This window comes from Balaenoptera acutorostrata, chromosome 8 (assembly GCF_949987535.1).
Source record: "Balaenoptera acutorostrata chromosome 8, mBalAcu1.1, whole genome shotgun sequence".
In the NCBI taxonomy this organism is placed as follows: Eukaryota; Metazoa; Chordata; class Mammalia; order Artiodactyla; family Balaenopteridae; genus Balaenoptera; species Balaenoptera acutorostrata.
In genome coordinates, this window is record NC_080071.1 from 116,107,024 (window position 1) to 116,129,170 (window position 22,147).

A 22,147-nucleotide genomic window follows, 5' to 3' on the forward strand; every position below is an offset into this window, starting at 1 on the left:
TTGAAAGAAATCTTTTCTGAGCACAGTTCTCAACAGTGGGCTTAAAAAATTCAGTAAACCATGTTGTAAACAGATGTGCTGTCAACCAGGTTTTCTCGTTCCATCTATAAAGCACAGGCAAAGTAGATTTAGCAAAATTCTTAAGGGCCCTAGGATTTTCAGAATGGTAAATGAGCACTTGCTTCAACTTAGAGTCACCAACTGCACTAGCTCCTATCAGGAGAATCAGCCTGTCTTTTGAAGCTCTGAACCCAGACACTGACTTCTCCTCTCTAGCTACAGAAGTCCTAGATGGCATCTTTTTCCAGTAGAAGGCTTTCATCTACATTGAAAATCTGTTGTTTAAGGTAGCCACCTTCATTAATTATCTTAGCTAGAGCTTCTGGATAACTTGCTACAGCTTCTACATCAGCACTTACTGCTTCACCTTGTACTTTTGTGTTACAGAGATGACTTCTTTCCTTAAACCTCATGAACCAACCTCTGCTACCTTCAAACTACATAAGTCCCCTACATATGAACAAGTTCCATTCTGAGAGCATGTCTGTAAGTCCAGCAAAGTTAGCCTAGGTACCCAACTAACACAACTGGCTATATACTGCTGCTTTTACGCTTGCTTCCGGACATCCTGGGCTGGAAATAAAGATACTGTACTGCTGTACTCTATAGAGGACTGTACAGTAAAGTACAGAAAAGCACAACCACCTGTAGAGGATGCATGCACGTGATAATGTATGCCAGACTGTGAACTAACTTACGTGATTGGACACACGAACACATGATCGCATCTTTGAAAGTTTGCAACTTGAAGGTTCGTATGTAGGGGACTTACTGTATTCTTCTGTAGCTTCCTCACCTCTCTCAGCCTTCAAAGAATTGATGAGAGTTAGGGCCTTGCTCTAGATTAGGCTTTGGCTTGAGGGAATGTTGTGGCTGGTTTGATTTCCTATCCAGACCACTAAAACTTTCTCCATATCACTGGTAAGACAGTTTTCCTTTCTTATCATTTGTGTGTTCACTGGAGTTATATATATATATATATATATATATATATAAAATTAATATATATTTATGTATGTATATACACACATAATAATATATAATATATAATAATTAATGTCTATTATATATATATATATATATGTGCATTTATTTATTTATTTGGCTACACTGGGTCTTAGTTGCGGCACGCAGGATCTTCATTGCAGCACGCAGGATATTTAGTTGTGGCATGCAGGACGTAGTTTCCTGACCAGGGATGGAATCCAGGCCACCTGCATTAGGAGCGAGGAGTCTTAACCACTGGACCACCAGGGAAGTCCCTGGGGTAACACTTTTAAGTTCCTTCAAGAACTTTTCCTTTTCAGTCACAACCTGGCTAACTGTTTGGTGCAAGAGGCCTAGCTTTCAGCCTATCTCAGTTTTCAACATGCCTTCTTCACTAAGCTTAATCATTCTTATCTTTTAATTTAAAGTGAGAGACATGCAACTCTTCTTTCACTTGAACACTTAGAGGCCATTGTATGGTTATTAACTGACCTAATTTCAATATTGCTGTGTCTCAGCAAATAGTGAGGCCCAAGGAGAAGGAGAGAGATGGGAGAATGGCTGGTTGGCGAGCAGTCAGAACAGACACATTTATTGGTTAACTTCACCGTCTTCTATGGGCACTGTTCAAGGCACCCCAAAACAATTATAATATCAACATCAAAGATGACTGATCACAGATCACCATAACAAATATAATAATGATGACAAAGTTTGAAATATTGCGAGAATTGCCAAAATGTGACCCAGGGACACAAGTTAGCGAATGCTGTTGGAAAAATAATGCCAGTAAGACTTGCTGGATGCAGGGCTGCCACAAACCCTCAGTTTGTAAAAAATATGCGATCTGCAAAGTGCAATAAAGTGAGGCTCAACAAAATGAGGCATGCCTGTAGCTACACTTCTTTTTCTAAAGCGCAAATCTGATCATTTTACTCTACTCCACAATATCTGATTGCTCAGAACCCTTAGGATAAATTACACACTGTGAACTGTGACCTTCATGGTGTGGTACTGCTCTCTGTGGTCTCCAACCTAGTCTCTGTCAGAATTCCTCTCTGACATACTAGGCTTTTGCCATGATGACTTACTTTTGGTTCCCTAAATATATCATTCCTGGTTAATCTTTGTGAGTTTGCACATATGATTCATGTGCTGAAATACATTCCATCAGCTCCATCCCATTCCCATTTCACTCCCCTCCACTTTGGTTTGCTAAATCTTAGCTTGTTCATTCCTTGTAACATTTTTCCTGAATCCCCAAGACTTGGCCAAGTATCTTCTCCCATGCCCTTCCACAATATTCTGTTTTTTAAGCCCTAAATATGCTCTATTGTAGTTGAACATTTACTTTTACTGTCTTCCCCAACAGACTCCAAGTTCCTTGAGAGGTAGGAACTACATAGTTCCTCCTACATAGTTCCATAGTGTAGAGGTAATCCACACTATGTCTTGTTCACCATGCCTCTCTAGCACCAAGCATAATCCTTGCCACATAGTCAGCACTCAATAAATATCTGTTGAATTAGGAAAACATTTAGCCAAAGAAAGGAAGCTTCAACTGTTAGTATGCACACAACATAGTAACCAATTTATAATCTGTGGTATTTCAGAAGTTCATTTACAAATAGGTTTGGGAGAACTCTGAAACACATTTTCACATGGAAATAATATTAAATGTAATAACCAGATACCTCCCTTCAAAGTTACCTACATCTATAATGTAGGAAGTCAGGGTAGCCTTCTGCTACCAATAATCTTTGGGAATATATTCCAATCTGGGACAACTGACTTTTCATCTCCTTTCTTTTTCTGCAAGGATCCTAGGAATTAGGTGCAACTTCCTATTGACTATCAACACTTCTGACTTCCAACTAGGGTTTCTTACACACGCAGGAAATTATCTAAAAGGTTCTCATATATATTCTTTTCCTTTAAGCAGCATTCTATACTCAGTACTAAGTACAAAGAAAGCTAAGTGAGCAAGCAAACAAACAAAAAACAAGATAGTTATTAACTCTAAGAAAAACAATAGTTGTCAAAGAAATGTAATTATAGCTCAACTGTGAAATGTTTAACAGTCATTATACTGTAAACAATGAACACTGATAAAACCAAAAATTATGATAAGGGAAAATGGAACAGGGGGAATGTATTGCAAATATTTTCTTCCAATCTATATTTTGCATTAGCATTTTCACAGCAGTGTCTTTCATACACAATAATTTTAAACACCATAAATTTTAAAGTTTTGAGTCCCATTTGTTTTTCCGTTAAATTATGTGCTTTTTGTATCCTATCTAAAAAAATGTTCCTACCCAAAGGATGGGATATTTTAAAATATGTATGCTACTAAAGGATGGGATATTTTACCCAAAGGATGGGATATTTTAAAATATGTATGCTACTAAAAGTTTTATAAATTACCTTTTATATTTAAGTCTATGATTCACTTCAAGTTAATTTTTATGTATGGTGTGAAATAATGATCAAGGTTCTTTTTTTTTTTTTTCTTATGGGTATCTAATTGTCCTAGTACCATTTGTTGAAAAGACTATCATTTCCCTATTGGGTTATCTTGTCCCCTTTCCTAAGATCAGTTGACAATCAATATGAATGGCTATTTCTGATCTCTCTTTTCTGGTTCATTAAATGTCTATTCTTATGCCAATATCACTAAGTTTTATCACTGTAACTTTATAGTAAGTATTTATATTATGTGGTGTGAGTCTCCCAACTTCATTCAGAATTATTTTGGCTACAGTAAGTCCTTTGTGTTGTTTCATAAATTTTACATTCAGTTTGCCAATTTCAATAAAAAAGACTACAGGGATTTTGATTAACATTGTATTGAGTATATAAATTAATTTACAAAGAACAGGCATCTTAACAATATCAAATCTTCTGATTCATGAACACGATCTATCTTGTCATTTAAGTTTGCTTTACATTCTCTAAACAATGTTTCATAGTTTTCACTGAATATATTTTTTGCTGAATTTATTCCAAAATTAGCTCATGTTTATTGATGCTATTGTAAATCGTATTTTACAAATTTCAATTTCCAATTTTTCATTGCTAGTATATGGAACTACAAATGATTTTTGTATCTTGAACATGAATCCTGTGACCTTGATAAATTCAATCATTAGTTCTAGTAGCTTGAAGTGTTCTTTGATTTTCTATGTAGACAATCACGCTGTCGTTTTCAATCTGCAAACCTCGTATTCCTTTTTCTAGGCTATTGCACAGTTATGAAAACAATGTTGAAGCAAACAGTGATGAACTGAAGTGGTGAGAGCAGACTTTCTTATTTTGTTCCTGATCTTAGGGAATAGCATTCAGTCTTTGAGCATTAACTATGATGTTAGTTGTAAGTTTTTCAAAAATGCCTTTTACTGGGATGAGGAAGTTCCTCTCTACTCCTAGTCTGCTGAGATGTTTTATCATGAATGGATGTGGAATTCTATCAAGTGTTTTCATTGGGATAATCGAATGGTTTTCCATTTTGACTTTGTTAATGTGGTGAAATACCGTGATTAATTAATCCAATGTTATACAAACCTTGCATTGCTGGTATAAATACTTTTTAACATACTGGTGGATTTAATTTGCTAATATTTTGTTAAGGATTTTTATATTCATAAAGGATATTGGTCTGTAGCTCTATTCTGATGTGTCTGTGTGGTTTTGGTATCAGAGTAATTCCAGCTTCATAAAATTATTTGAGAGATATTTATTCCTCTTCTGTTTTCTAAAAAAGTTTTAGTTAATAGATATGCACATATTTCTGACTATTATGAGTCAGAAAGAATTGACTCCTTTATCTTTATGTAAGTTTCCTCTCTAATCCTGGTAATATTCTTTGTTCTGAAGCCTACATCATTTCATATTAATATATATACTTCATCTTTCTTTTGATTATTGTTTTCATCCATTTATTTTTAACCTTTAGCCTTTGTACTTAAAGAGAACTTGTTATAGATATCATATAATTTATGCAATCTGACAATTCCTGTCTTTTAATTGCTGGGTTAAGAGCATTTACACTTACTACAATTATTGACAAAACTGGATTTAAATCTACCATTCTGTAAGTTGCTTTCTATTTCATGTAGTCGTTCTTTGTTCCTTTATCTTCCTTTCCTTCTTTTGGATTAACTTGAATTTTTTCTGTCATTAGATTACTTTATTGTGTCCACTATATATACATCTTAAAACTTTTTATTTTGAAATAAGTTTAGACACATGAGAGGCTGCAAAAATAATACAGAGTTCCCATGTACCCTTAACCTAGCTTCCCCTAATGATCACTTTTTATATAATTATAGTACAATATCAACACCAGAAAATTACATTGGAATAATGATATTTTCTATCACTATAATCTTACTATTTTGAAAATGTTATAAAAACGGTGCCATGATGTATGTAAACTTTTGATATTGGCTCCTTTCACTAAGTATAATGCTTTTGCATTTATCAGTAGTTCATTCCTTTTTTTTAAAAATTTTATTGGAAATACATTTCTTTTTTTTTTTTTTAATTTATTTATTTTTGGCTGCATTGGGTCTTCGTTGCTGTGAGTGGGCTTTCTTTTTAGTTGTGGTGAGCAGGGGCTACTCTTCATTGCCGTGCGCAGGCCTCTCATTGTGGTGGCCTCTCTCATCTTGGAGCACCGGCTCTAGGTGCGCAGGCTCTGGATCGCAGGCTCAGTAGTTGTGGCACACGGTCCCAGCTGTTCTGCAGCATGTGGGATCTTCCTGAACCAGGGCTTGAACCCGTGTCCCCTGCATTAGCAGGCGGAATCCTAACCACTGTGCCACCAGGGAAGCCCCAATAGTTCATTCCTTTTAATGGAGTATACCATTATATGGATGTACTACAATTTGTTTGAAGGACATTTGGGTTGTTTCCAAGTTTGGGGTTATTATAAATAAACTCTTGTAAAGATGTTTGTGTAAACCCAAGTTTTCATTTCTCTAAGATAAATATCCTGGTCCGGGAAGATCCCACATGCCAAGGAGCAACTAAGCCCAGGTGCCACAACTACTGAGCCTGCGCTCTGGAGCCTGCGTGCCACAGCTACTGAAGCCCGCACACCTAGAGCCCGTGCTCCGCAACAAGAGAAGCTACCACAATGAGAAGTCCGCGCACCGCAACAAAGAGTAACCCCCGCTCACTGCAACTGGAGAAAGCCTGCATGCAGCAACAAAGACCCAATGCAGCCAAAAATAAATAAATAAATAAATAGATGTATTTAAAAAAAGAAAGAAATGGGGGCTAGATACCCTGCAAGAAATTTGGATTAAAAAAAAAAAAGTTTACATTTTTTTATGATTTACATTTTTTATGATTACTTTTTATCGCAACTATTGGCTTCTAAGCTGATTGAAAGAATTATTTTTTTCTCAGATACTATGTTTTTATTTCTAGCATTTTCATTTTACTGTCTTTACAGTTTCTATATTTCTTCTGAAATTTTCCATCTTTTTCATTTATGTTGTTTAACTTTTCTACTAGCTCCTTTAACATATTATTCATAGCTTTCTTAAAGTCCTTGTCTAATAGTTCTACAATCTGAGTTATTTCTCCATCTGACTTTATAGATTACATTATCTTTGACAATGGATGACGTTTTTTTAAATTGTTTTTTTGTTTATTTCATAATTTCTATTAAATACTAGAAATTATGTGTGGAAGAACGGGACAGACTGAGATAAATTATATTTACACCCAAAAAAGGGCATGCTTCTTTTTCTATCAAGGTGATAGTATGTGAGGGACTGCGACAATCTAGTCAATATTGAGTTCTGTTTAGGTTCTCTTGCTTTACCTTCAGTGCACCACAAATTTGAAATGCCCACAACAGTGGGATGCTTCTACCTTGTGAAAGTGTGTGCCAAGAATTCTTCTAAGTGTCCCAACTGCACTCTAAGCTTTCAGCAGTCCCTACATGCCTGCACTATAGAGGGATGTCTCTCTCCCCCAGTACTCAATTAATCTTGATGGTTTCTCATTGTTCAGTTCATGATAATGGACGGAAGATTTCTTGGATCTACAGGTAGCACATCAGTATAAGGTAGGCCCTTTGCTCCAGCTGAGTCTTGGAGGTGTGGCTTTCCTGGTGTTTCTGTCCCTCTCCCCTAAGACAACCAAACTATGTCATATAAATGTGGGTGGTCCTGGGCAGGACAGAAGTTCCTGCCTCTCCTCCAGCAGTAACAGATTTCTGTCTTAATAAAGGTCCTGATTTCAATAGGGTTTCCTGCCCAACTCCCAGGTGTAGATGGCTTTTGTTTCTATTCAGCCCCCAGAAGCAGTTGATCCTGAACTGGACTTTGGAGGCTCAGGGAGGGGGACTTTACCTCTCTCACAGTGGCTTAAGGCTTTTGATTAGTGTGAGTTGAGAAAAGGGTCCAGGAAATAGGCAGGGTATTGTGCTTGTACGCTACTGGTAGGGGTGCTCTCTCACCTCCTAGTCAGCATGTGGTAGAGGCCAATGGAAATAAAGCTTGTGAGTGAGTATGGACTCCCTGTGTCAGGAACTCCTATTATTTTGGACTGTCATGGCAGCCTATGCTCAGCTTTTATAATTTTGTTACATTTTAGCTGTTTTCTTCTTACCCACTTTTATGGTAGCTACGTTCTTACTGCTGCTCTGCCAAAGGAAAACATTTTATATGTCTCATCTCTCCTCTCAACAAACTAGAAAAAGAAGGAAATTTTCTCAACGTAGGAAAGGGCATCAATAAAAATCTTAAAGATAACATCATAATCAATGGTGAAAGACTGAATGCTTTCTTTCTAAGACGGGCAGCAGGGAAGGCTATTCAACCCTACCACTTCTGTTCAAAATTGTACTTTTGTTCCTTCAATGTGATAGGCAACAAAAATAAATAAAAGGCATACAGATTACAGGGAAGAAATAAAAGTACCTTTACATGCAGACAAAATGATGTCTATGTAAAAAATCCCAAAGAATTTACCAAAAAGCCATAAGAACTAATAAGTGAGTGCAGCAAGGTTACAAAATAAAAGATCAATATACAAAAATCAATAAAAATCCTGTATTTAGCAATGAAAAAGTAGAAATTTAAATTTAAAAGTACTATTTACAAGAGCATAAAAAGACATGAAATACCTAGAAATAAATCTAACAAAATGTATTCAAGAAAACTAGAAAACGTTGCTGGGAGAAATTAAAGTCCTAAATCAAAAGAGAGAGATACTCTTTTCATGGATCAGGAGATTGAATAATATTAAGAAGTCAATACTCAATACCGCCTCACACCTGTTAGAACAGCTATTATCAAAAAGAGAGGAAGTAACAAGTGCTGATGAGAATGTATAGAAAGTGATCCCTCGTGCACTATTGGTGGAAATGAAAATTGGTGCAGTTGATATGGAAAATTGTGTGGAGGTTCCTCAAAAATTTAGATGGAACTACCATATGATCCAGCAATTCCACTTTCAGGTATTTATCCAAGAAAATGAGAACACTAACTCAAAAAGATATATGCACCCCCATGTTCATTGCAGCATTATTTACAATAGCCAAGACAACGTAAGTGTCCACTTATGTATAAATGGATAAAGAAAATGTGGTATGTAGGGGACTTCCCTGGTGGCGCAGTGGTTAAGAATCTACCTGCCAATGCAGGGGACACGGGTTCAATCTCGGGTCCGGGAAGATCCCACATGCCGCGGAGCAACTAAGCCCGTGCGCCACATCTACTGAGCCTGCACTCTAGAGCCCGCCAGCCATAACTACTGAAGCCCATGTGCCTAGACCCGTGCTCTGCAACAAGAGAAGCCACTGCAATGAGAAGCCCGCGCACTGCAATGAAGCATAGCCCCCATTCACCGCAACTAGAGAAAGCCGCGCGCAGCAACACAGACCCAACGCAGCCAAAAAAAAATGTGGTATGTATATATAAACACACAATGGAATATAATTGAGTCATAATAAAGAAAGAAATCTTGCCATTTGCAACAACATGTATTGTTGAGGGTATTATGCTAATAAGCAAAATAAATCAGACAGAGAAACTCAAATACCTTATGATCTCACTTATATGTGAAATCTTAAAAAACAAACAAACAAACAAACAACTCCTACCCCCACTCCACCAAGCTCACAGATACAGAGGACAGATTGGTGGTTGACAGAGGCAAGGGGTTGGGGGCAGTGAGTGAAATGGGTAAAGGAGGTTAAAAGGTACAAACTTCCAGTTATAAAATAAATGGGTCATGGGACATAATATACAGCATGGCGACAGTAGTTAATGACACTGCGTTGCATGTTTGAAAGCTGCTAAACGAGTGGATCTTAAGGGTTCTCATCACAAGAAAAAAATTTTTGTGAGTATACATGGTGATGGATGTTAACTGAACTTATTGTGGTGATCATTTTGCAATATATACAAGCATGAAATCATTACGTTGTACACCTGAAACTAACATAACATTGTATGTCAACTGTATCTCAATTTAAAAAAAGAAGTCAATTCTTACAAATTAATCCATAGATTCAAAACAATTCCAATCAAAATTGTACATACTTAAGCTAATTCTAAAAACTCATAAGGAAAAGCAAAGGACTTATAAGGGACAAAACAATTTTGAATAAGAATAAAGTAGGGGGTGAACACCGTGTGATTTCAAGACTTATTATAAAGGTAGAGTAATCAAGCCAATGTAGTATTCTGTAAGGTCAGATGTATAGATCAATGAAACAGAATAGAAAGTTCAGAAACAGACCTATACATACATAACTAAGTGATTTTTTATGAAGGTGCCACAACAACTCAATGAGGGAAAAACTGTCTTTCCAACAAAGAGTGCTGGAACAATTGAAAATCCATATGCAAACAAACAAAAAAACCCAAAAATCAGAAAACAAACTGAACCTCCACCCTGAATAAGCCACCTCGATGAGAAGCCAGAGCACCGCAACAAAGAGTAGCCCCCCACTGTCTGCAACTAGAGAAAGCCCATGCGCAGCAACAAAGACCCAGCACAGCCAAAAATAGATAAAATAAATAAATTTATATATATATAAAAAAATAAAACAGAAATGGGATCTACAGACTTGGAAGAGTTATTTGGAAATGACATATATGTTAGAGAATTTGTTTCCAAAATATATCAAGGGCTCTTATAACCCCATATAAATATGGGCTTGATATGAACACTTTTCAAAAAAAAAGAAATGAATGGCTAAAAGGCACATGAAAATATGCTCAAGATCATTAGTCATTAAGAAAAGGCAAGTTAAAATAATCATGAGATACTACTACATACCAAGAAAAATAACTAAAATTAAACAGACTGACAATACTAAGTACTGACAAAGATATAGGACAGCTGGAACCCTGATACATTGCCAGTAGGGATGCAAAATGATATAGCACTTGGAAAAACAATTTCACAGCTTTTTATGAAGTTAAATATATGCTTTCCATATGACCCAGCAATCCCAGTTCCAGCTATTTACTCAAGGGAAGTGAAAATATATCCATACAAAGACTTGTACATGAATGATTAAAACAGGCTTATTCACAATAGCCCAAACTGAGACTATGCCAAATGGCCATTATGCAGTAAATTTAAAAAGATTGTTATATTAATATAGATATATAAATATTTATGTATCCATACACTGGAATATCAGTCAGCAATATAAATGAAAAAACTAATGGATCAATATTCAAAAGCTTTATGCTAAGTGAAATAAGCCAGACAAAAGGCTACATACTATAGGATTCTATTTTCGTGACATTCTGGAAAATTCAAAACTATAGTGATAGAAAGCAGATCTGTGACCACCAAAGTCTAGAGGAAGGTGTGACGGAAATGACTACAAAGGTGCATGAGGAACCTTTTGGGGTAATGAAAATATTCTCTACCTTGATTGCAGTGGTAACTGACTATATGTATTTGTCAAGCCTCATCAAACAATATGTTTTAAAAAGAGAAATTTCACTGTATGTGAATTATACCTCAATAAACCTCTCTTTAAAAAATTGTTACAGAGAAAAAAAAAATTATGTTATAGGGACTTCCCTGGTGGTGCAGTGGTTAAGAATCCACCTGCTAATGCAGGGGACACGAGTTTGAGCCCTGGTCCAGGAAGATCCCACATGCCGCGGAGCAACTAAGCCCGTGTGCCACAACTACTGAGCCTGTGCTCTAGAGCCCGCAAACCACAACTACTGAAGCCCTATGCCTAGAGCCATGCTCCGCAACAAGAGAAGCCACCGCAATGAGAAGCCTGTGCACCACAATGAAGAGTAGCCCCCGCTCGCCACAACTAGAGAAAGCCCGCACGCAGCAACGAAGACCCAACGCAGCCAAAAATAAATTAAAAATAAAATTTAAAAAAATTATGTTATAAAAGATCTCAGAATTGGAGAAAGATGACACTCATTAGTATGTATAAGTTCAACCATGTCGGTAAAAACAGCTGACAATGTGTGATGCGTCTACTTGAGAGTCATACTGATATTTAAAAACTCTTAACACCCTCTAATTTGCACTTTTGGACAAACAGAATGTGAACACATCTATCTGCAGGGATCTAAAAACATAATACCAATTAAAAATGATTGACTTACATAAAAAAAGATTATTTGTAGCAATTATGTAGGAACACCATGGAAAAAGCTGGCAACAAAGATGAATATATATAAGTCCTTTAAATGAGAAAGTGTAATATATATCATACTCCCTCATCAAAGTATACCCATATATAGAAAAGGATCGATATATGAACAGGTATAATAGTGTTCATTATACTACTGTTTACTTTGAATATGTCTGAATTTTTCCATAATAGAGATTAAAAATTAAATGGCAAAGACATGTTGCAGTATGCAAATAAACTGCTTGATTAAAAAAAATTAAATACATTAAATAATTTGTATCAAGACAAACACATGATGGCCCAGCAATGAGTACCTTGGCAATAGCAGTTTGCTTAAACATGCGAGTAATCAACCCCATGACAGTCTTGGTGGCACCTGAATTTGGAGCTCTCATTAATTTTTCCCACTCTTCAAAGCTGGAATTCAATTCCTATGTAGGAGAAAATAATGTTTAGAAATACAGCATAAAGAACATAGCAATTAATTCAATAATGAATCATGTCCTACTTATTTTTATATATATATATATGAAGAAAAATTCCCAAAGGTGTCAGTATGCTGATTTAAAAAACATCAATCAGTGTGGAGGTAGGTCAGACACATGTTTACGCTAATGACAGAAAGCAATGACAAGGTGTGGGAGGAAACCAAGCCCTTTGCTAACATCATATATCAAACAACTGCAGCCTTCTCTTACAGAGGAGCATGTAGTAAAGTAAAAATAAAAATTTAAGAAAAATTTTAAATAAAATTTTTATGTAAAAACAAAAACTTAAAGAACTCACAGTAGCAAAAATATATATGGTAGCAAAGCATTTTTTACTAAAAGCATTGAATTTATTTAAATAAGCATAAAGACTTGGCGAATATTAGTTAAATAAAATGTAACATAGTCATATATTAACACTTATTTTTCTTTTGTTAAAATAATGGATACAGAAAATCAGATCGTTTTTATTTTACCAATAATATATTGCTCAATGTTTACAAAATTCTTAGTCTCAGCTTTCAAGACAAAACAAGGCAATAAACAGTCTTTGTTGACAAAGTTATATCCAGATTTGAAGAAATTTCAGAGACTATAAAAGCACTGTACTCCCCAAAAGTAAATGTAGACAAGGATTACCTAATCTTGTATTACCAATTCTGGTTTCTAATATGTTGAACTTTACATCTTACAACACGATCACAGAGTTTTAGGATTTCAAGAACAGGGGGCTGGATCCAAATTATCCTAGAAGGCAGCTACTCATACTTAAAAAAAAAAAAAATCCTACAGCAAGAAAAAGAACTTCCCTTGCTAATTATTGGGCTTCACACCCTACATATACTTAGAATTCTTTTTTTTTTTTTTAACATCTTTATTGGAGTATAATTGCGTTACAATGGTGTGTTAGTTTCTGCTTTATAACAAAGTGAATCAGTTATACATATACATATGTCCTCATACCTCTTCCTTCTTGCATCTCGCTTAGAATTCTTAATACTATGTTGCAATTGAAGTGCTTTTTTTCTCTATTTAGCAGAAATATATTTTTTAATGACTAAGATACTAAATCTTTTCACATTATTTGATGACTAAATTTAAATTCTTCCTGCTCTCTTCTTGAAATGATACAAAGCCAATTCATATGGCTCTATTAATTAAACCTATTTTAAGAAAGTGGACTTTTCCTTCTGTGAAATATGAAATATGTGCTATCTTTCACAGTATAATTTAAAATGATTTCAAATAAGACTCTCAATCAAACACGCGTTCTCACCTTGGCTGCTGCTGATGGAAGATCAAATGGAATACGCTGTCTGATTTTAGGGGGCAGCTGGGTTAAAACTTCAGCCTTTAATCTTCTAATCATTATGTCACTTAATAGCTGATGAAGTTCATTAAGATTTGATGCCCCTCTGCAATCCCACTGAGGTCTTTTACCAAAATATCTGTTAATATAAAGAAAACACATGTAGCAAAGCTGAACTTTAGAGTAAGAAAGCAATTTATCCAGTGTGTTCTTCCTTTTAATGATAAGGAGCCATGACACTGTTTATTTCTTTTTTTCTTTTAAGATTTTTTTTTTTTTGATGTGGACCATTTTTAAAGTCTTTATTGAATTTGTTACAATATTGCTTCTGTTTTCACGTTTTGGTGTTTTTGGCCGCGAGGCATGTGGGATCTTAGCTCCCTGACCAGGGATCGAACCCACTCCCTCTGCATTGGAAGGCGAAGTCTTAACCACTGGACTGCCAGGGAAGTCCCTTTACTTTTATTTTTGAATGCAAATTAGTTTCAAAACGCTCAGCTTTAGAAATAGTAATGAATAAGATTACACATTACTCTCAGCTGTAGTAAATGTTAGTGTTTAAACATAGTGTTTATACTGAGTTAATAAAAGGGTGGGATGAACTGATAACTCTGAATACCACTGGCATTTTGGATGACCTCACACGTGGCAGTGTGTTTAGCAGATCTAGCCCTAAATAAGCACTAACTGCAAGTACACCAGCCAGTATACGTAACAACCAAAACCAGCTAAAATGATTTCCACAAATTCTAGGAGGCAATATTATCTCCCATTTAACTGTTAAGGAGAGCAGATAGATCACTTGGTGATCTCTTCTTCCTTTGAACCGCTGGACTGACAGCAAAGGAAAAAAAAAAAGGTACAAATGCACTATGAAAGAGAGATGGGAGAGAAAACATCAGAGGATAAGTGATTTCAACAAATGTTTGTAAGTCAGACAGACAAGCGGTAGCTGACCTGACAAAAGAAAGTAAGCTACAACTTAAAATGTTTGCAGTAGGGAACTTATCCTCTAGATCTCTGAGAAGATCAAGAGTTGGAAGCACCAAGCACTGGGGTAGGTATTAAATCTAGTGGACCTATTGAACTTAGGCTTCAGGACAGCTGGCCTAATAGCATCCCTGAATCACTGTGACAATCCCACACAAATCCACAAAATTCCCAATCATCTTCCAGGGGCCAATACTAAAAATAGCTAGTAGAGAATAATTAACAAAGGAAAAATTCCTGTTAGGTTGTATTATAATTACTAATATTAAAAATTAAATAACTATTCATTTTAGTGGGATTTGGTGGTATATAATGCAAACAGTGTCATTTTGAGAAACCTGGAACTTGGCTGACATTGATTTTTTTTTTAGTTTAATGTATTTTGATAGCAAACATACAGGAATAGTACCAAAAACATTAAAATCATGTATTTGCATGTAGAATTGATTAGAAAAGTATAGTGAATGGATGGAACTACTGTGATAAAATGACAGACACCACTTAGTTGTCATCAATAACAAATGTATTTGCTTTAAAAAACTAAGGGCTGGCACTGTAAAAAATTTAATAGGTTTAGTTATAATTGTTATAAATTGAATTACTGAAACTTGTTTATTGAAATTTTGACTTCTTTTAATGCTTTAGGTCTCCATATTTATATTAAAACTTTATACACTAATGAAAATGGAAAAATACTTGCCAATAACCGATTCCGTCACCTATTTTTCCATTCACAATCAAGATACTTAAGTACATTTTGACCTCACGGTAGAAAAAAAAAAAGAAAAAAAAATCTAATTTTTGTCAATTATATCTTAATAAAACTGGAGAAAAAAACTGAACAGGAAAAAAATCTAATGTTTAGGACTACAAAAAATGAGGAAAAGACGTTGGGTCTTTTTTTGCTGCCATTAAAATGAATTCTTAAGCACATTCTCCACCTTTGCAGCACATTGGGCAAGTGTACAACATGCTAAGTGGAGGTCTTTTGGCACAATTATTCCACTTTGGTACAGAGAGCACACAGGTGTTGTCACACAGGCTAACCACATAGGCCTCACCTGCCTCCTGCAGAGCACAAAATAATTGAACACCACATGCACAGGTCTGCTTTGAAGTCGGAGCAATCTAATTTCAGATGCCACACACTACCAGTACCAGGCCTGTAACAATGAGGTTTCTTCACCCCTCCAGGAGAAGGCACTCTATTGAGAGAAGCTTTTGTAGCCAGTTGCCTCCTGGGTGCTTTGCCACTGGTTGATTGCAAGCCCTATACTTGGTGTAAATGATGGTTTAGAGAAATCCTTTCATCCACCCTCCCTAATCCTCACTCCTTCTCTTTTAGCTGGAGTCAGACCCCTTGAGGTGGTATTGACTTTAAAGAGTGTTGGCAACACCACATGCCTCTGAGCCCCAGACTCAAGTTTGGGGTGCAAAAGGCAAATGAGAAGGGGAGGGAGGGCTAGAGATGCCACCTGTAAACACCTAGTCTCTTCCCCTTAAATTTGATGTAAATTATACATACTTTTTAGAATATCCTATTCTTTCTTAAAAACAGCTTTACGAAGATATAATTCATAATTCCATACAATTCACCCACTTAAAGTGTACAATTCAATAACGGTTTCTAGTATATTCACAGATATGTGCAACTACCACCATCACAGTAAATTTTAGAACATTTTCATCATCTCAAGAAGGAACCTTGGGCTTCCCCGGTGGCACAGTGGTTAAGAATCCACCTGCCAATGCAGGGGACACAGGTTCGAGCCCTGGTCAGGGAAGATCCCACATGCCACGGAGCAACTAAGCCCATGCGCCACAACTACTGAGCCTGCGCTCTAGAGCCTGTAAGCCACAACTACTGAGCCTGTGCTCTAGAGCCCGCGAGCCACAACTACTGAAGCCCGTGTGCCTAGAGCCCGTGCTCCGCAACGAGAAGCCACTGCAATAAGAAGCCTGTGCACCACAATGAAGAGTAGCCCCTGCTTGCCGCAACTTGAGAAAGCCTGCACGTAGCAACGAAGACCCAACGCAGCCAAAAATAAATAAATAAAACAAATAAATTTATTAAGAAAAAAAAAGAAAAAGAAAGACTCTCGTATCCTTTAGCTATCACTCCCTTAACCTCTGTCCTGTCTACCCAGCCCTAAGCAACCACTAATCTATTTTCCGTCTCTAAAGATTTTCCCATTCTGAATTTCCATATATATGAAATCATACAGCACTGTACAGTCTTTTGTGACTAGCTTCTATTACTTAGCATAATATTTTCAAGATTCATCCATGTTGTAGCAAATAATATTCCATTGTAGGGATATACCACATTTTGTTTATTCATTTATCTGTTGATAGACATTTGGGTTGTTTCCAACTTCAGGCTTTTATAAACAATGCTGCTATCAAAATTCATGTACAAGTTTTTTTGGGGACATATACTTTCATTTCTCTTGGGTATATACCTAGGAGTTGAATGGCTGGCTTGCACGGTAATTCTATGTTTAATCATTTGAGGAAGTGCTAGACTGTTTTCCAGAGTAGCTAGACCAGTTTACATTCCAACCAGCAGTGTTCAAGGATTCCAATTTCTCCACATCTTCATCAACACTTGTTATGTGACTTTTTGAGTTTAGCCATGCTAGTGGGTATGAAGTGGTATCTCACTGAGGTTAGCCATACTAGTGGGTATGAAGTGGTATCTCACTGAGGTTTCGATTTCTATTTCTCTGATGACTAATGATGTCATGTGCTCATTGGCCATTTGTATGTCTTTGTTGGAGAAATGTCTATTCAAATACTTTACCCATTTTTGAATTTGGTTGTCATACTGAGTTGTACGAATTCTTAATATATCTAGATACAAGTCCCTTATAAAATGTATGATTTACAAACAATTTCTCCTATTCTGTGGGCTGTCTTTTCATTTGTTTCTATTTACAATTTTGTTTGCTTAAGTTACCATTTATTTCAGATGTTAAGTCCTAATGTTATTTAACTTGTTGTGTTAAATAGCATTAGAAGTGGGACCTTATAGCATGTTGGGAAGAATGGTGCACACTGTGAATAAAGAAAGGTGACCAGTCTTTCCCTAATAGGAGCTATTCACCATCTACTTTTATTGTAGCCACTCAAACTTACTTTTGTATAAATGGCTGCCTATAGCATTTAGCTGCTGGTTTTTATTTTAGAACTATATTCTTAATGAATTTTTAAAAAATCAAAGTGACACATGCAATAGTTTTTAAACTTCAAATAAAAAGACTTCCAAGCAAATAGGGTCAGTAAGTTCAGGCTTTGATTTATCCTCTTTGCTTCAAACTCAGGATAGGTAAAATATAAAGAGAAAACAAAAATCCACATTTGGGGATAAAGACAAGGTAAGTGCCCCTGTAGTCCAGAAACAGAACAAAAATGTAAAGACAAGAGCAGGGTTAAAGCCATGAAGCTGCTGTTTTATGTTTAAGAGAAGGCAGTAAGAATCAAGAATCAGGGTTGTAAGGACAAAGTATTTTTGGTACAGTGTTAATATAAAATGGATTTTCTAGGAACCATAAATGTTGTTAATGCAAAAGAATATTGTACTTTGCTTTATTAGAAAATTAACCCAAAGTGCTTGCCACTTTGGAAAATCGTGTCACTGGCAACAGTGACACTGAAGTAGCTGCCTTGCAAACACACACAGCTATATTAGCTTGTATTTGTAGAGCAAGTGTTTATAATGATTCCATACAGACATCAACTTTCATCAATTTTATGATTCAGATTCCCCCCTTTAATATATCTGAAATTCCCAGAGATCTATTAGTTTAATTGTAGCAGTTCTTCCCTTAGTGGTATGTAAAATAATACTGCATATTATAATCAAGGTTGTCTTAGATTCAATAAAATCCAGTATATAAATATACTTATTTCACTCTTTTTAAAACTAACTTCCAGTGTAGCCATTCCTATCTAATGATTATACAGACAAGATGGTGGAGTAGAAGGATGTGAGCTCACCTCTTCTTAAAAAAACACCAAAATCACAACTAACTGCTGAACACCATTGACAAAAAAACGTTGGAACCTACCCAAAAAGATACCCCACATCCAAAGACAAAGAAGAAGCCACAACGAGACGTAGGAGGGGCACAACTGTGATAAAATCAAATCCCATACATGCCAGATGGGCAACCCACAAGCTGGAACATTATACCACAGAGATTCTCCCACAGGAGTGAAAGTTCTGAGCCCCATATCAGGCTCCCCAGCCAGAGAATCTGGCTTTGAAGGTCAGTGGGGTTTGACTGCAGGAATTCCACAGGACTAGGGGAGACAGAAACTTCAGTCTTGGAGAGCACACACAGGGTCTCGTGCGCACCAGGACCCAGGGGAAAAAATCAGTGACCTCATAAGAGACTGGGCCAGACTTATTTGCTAGTATTGGAAGGTCTCCTGCGAAGGCGGGGAGCAGCTGTGGCTCACTGCGGGGACAAGGACATGGGTGGCGGCAGTTCTGAGAAGTACTCATTGGTGTGAACCCTCCTGGAGGCCACCATTTTCTCACCAAGACCTGGCCCCAGCCAACAGTCTGCAGGCTCCAGTGCCGGGACGCCTCAGGCCAAACAACCAACAGGGTGGGAACACAGCCCCACCCATCAGCAGACAGGCTGCTTAAAGTCTTCTAAGCACACAGCTTCCCAATAAACACACCCCCTGACATGGCTCTGCCCACCAGAGGGACAAGAACCAGCTCCACCCACCAGTGGGCAGGTACCAGTCCCTCCCCGCAGGAAGCCTGCAAAGCCTCTTAGACAGCCTCATCCATGAGGGGGCAGACAGCAGAAGCAAGAAGAACTATAACCCTGCAGCCTGTGGAACGGAAACCACAATCACAAAAAGTTAGACAAAATGAGACAGCAGAGGAACATGTCCCAGATGAAGGAACAAGACAAAACCCCAGAAGAACAACTAAGTGAAGTGGAGAGAGTCAATCTACCTGAAAAAGAATTGAGTAATGATAGTACAGATGATACAACATCTCAGAAAAAGAATAGAGGCACAAATCAAGAAAATACAAAATCAAAAGATTTATAGACAAGCAAAAGCTAAGAGAATTTAGCACCACCAGACCAGCTTTGCAACAAATGCTAAAGGAACTTCTCTAGGTGGAAAAGACCACAACTAGAAATAAGAAAATTACAAATGGAAAAGCTCCTATCTATTTACATTCAAAAGTACATATTATTTTATTTTAGTTTGCATAATTTTAATTTTTCCCCTGTGTTATGCTGGGTTGTATTAGTTTTTAAAAAAAATTACCAGTAGACATAGATTATTATATCTATGTATTTTGTTTCAGTATTAGGGGAGCATTATACAATATTTATTACAAGACATGGGCATTAGGTCAATAGGGTTGAGAAACACTGCTCTACAATACTACTACTTCCCTGCTCTTATTATGGTCATTTACACCTATTATGTACTATATATGTAAGACTAAGTTCTGAGAAAAAAAGTTATTTAATATTTTTGCATGTCAATCTTTAACACAAAGTAAATAAATAAAAGCCCATAAGGAGCAATAAAGATCAAATAAAGTAAACGAACAAACAAAACCCCCACAACATTTGAGGAAGATGACTGCACAAGATCTTAAATGCCTTAAATTAGAAAACTGTAAGTATTATGAAGGTAAATGTAACATGACATGCAGTACAACATAGCTACAAACATGGCAGAATAGTGACTTTTACCACAAATAAAATGTGAAGAAATAGCTCATAAGCTAAAAAAAGGTATTAAATGGAACTCCTCATACAGTCAAATTCTCTTTACTGGATAGGTGTACACCAAGGCACGTTGGTAGTTATGAATTACTCCATCTCCTACCTTCTAATTGTTCCCACACAACACTAAGTTGAGTTTCTAAAATGCAAATTACATTATTCCCTTCCTTAAAAACTTTCAAGAAAAATATGAGCAATGATGTTTCCCTCTTCCAATACCATAAACTCTTACTTTATTTTTAAGGTTTATTTATTTGTTTGTTTATTTATTTATTTATTTTGGCTGCACTAGGTCTTCATTGCAGTATGCAGGATCTTTTTTTTTTTTTAAGATTTATTATTTATTTATTTATTTTATTTATTTTTGTCTGTGTCAGATCTTAGCTGTGGCATACAGGCTCTTTGTTGCAGTGCGTGGGCTTCTCTCTGGTTGTGGCGTGTGGGTTTTCTCTTCTCTAGCTGTGGCAGGCAGGCTCCAGGGCACGTGGCCTCTGTAGTTGTGGTGCACAGGTTCCAGAGCACATGGGCTCTGTAGTTTGCAGCACGTGGGCTCCAGTTGCGGCATGTGGGCATACTTGCCACATGGCATGTGGGATCGTAGTTCCCTGACCAGGGATCAAACCTGTGTCCCCTGCATTGTAAGGTGGACTCTTTGCCACTGGACCACCAGGGAAGTCCCCAGGATCTTTTTTAGTAGCAGCATGTGGACTTCTTAGTTGCACCATGCAGACTTCTTAGTTGCAGCATGCAGAGTTCTTAGTTGTGGCATGCAGACTCTTAGTTGCTGCATGCAAACTCTTAGTTGCGGTATGCATGTGGGATCTAGTTCCCTGACCAGGGATCGAACCCAGGACCCCTGCATTGGGAGCATGGAGTCTTACCCACTGGACCACCAGGGAAGTCCCTCTTATGGTTTTTAAGTGTTCTTAAAAATTCAGCTTGGAAATACGATCCTAAACCAGGAGTCTCTCATGCTTTATCAGTTTTATGAGATTAGGTGATAGTCATAAAACATCACTAAATATGGGAAATTAGTTATCAGTTTCTCTTCCTACTATCTCATACTCTCTCAACTGTCAGCCCCAGACTCATAATCATGAAAGTTACGAGTGAAATAATAATGACTGAAAATTTCCCCTAGTTAATGTCAGATACCAAACCACAGATCCAGAAAGCTTAGAGAATATCAAACAGGATAAACACCCAAAAAACCACACCCAGGCATACCACATTCAAACTTCAGAAAATCAAAAATAAGGGAAAAAACATTGAAAGAAGTCAGGAAATAAAATAAAACACCTTACACATATGGGAGCAAAAATAGGAATTATATATAACTTCTCTGAAACGAAAGCAAGAAGAGAGTAGAGTAAAATATTTAAAGTGTTCAGAGAAAACCCCACCACCCTAGAATTCTGTACCCTGCAAAATTATCCATCAAAATTCAAGGTGAAACAAAGACTTTCTCAGACAAACAAAAATCGAGGGGATTTGTTCATAAGACCTGCTTTGCAAGAAATATTAAATGAAGATCTTCACTGGGATGACGTGAGACAGTGGCATGGACATATATACACTACCAAATGTAAAATAGATAGCTAGTGGGAAGCAGCCACATAGCACAGGGAGATCAGCTTGGTGTTTTGTGACCACCTGGAGGGGTGGGATAGGGAGGGTGGGAGGGAGACACAAGAGGGAGGACAAATGGGGATATATGTATACTTATAGCTGATTCACTTTGTTATATAGCAGAAACTAACACACCATTGTAAAGCAATTATACTCCAATAAAGATGTTAAAAAAAAAAAAAGAACCACGTGAGGAAAATAAAAGTCTCTGTGAAGAGAAAATGAATAAATAAATGAAGATCTTCAGAAAGAGAAAAATGATATA

The 22,147-nt window shown here is 36.7% G+C and overlaps 1 protein-coding gene across 4 annotated transcripts in view; it reads right to left on the minus strand.

Moving 5' to 3' along the window:
- ZRANB3 (zinc finger RANBP2-type containing 3) overlaps positions 1–22,147 on the minus strand; it is a 278,621-nt gene that overhangs the window by 73,400 nt on the left and 183,074 nt on the right. For all 4 annotated transcript variants that reach the window (XM_057551841.1, XM_057551839.1, XM_057551840.1 and 1 more), the window contains 2 exons: positions 13,460–13,631; positions 12,010–12,126 (listed from right to left, as the gene is read on the minus strand). In XM_057551841.1, the coding sequence (XP_057407824.1) occupies positions 12,010–12,126; positions 13,460–13,631 (289 nt within the window). The remainder of the gene's footprint in view (positions 1–12,009; positions 12,127–13,459; positions 13,632–22,147) is intronic.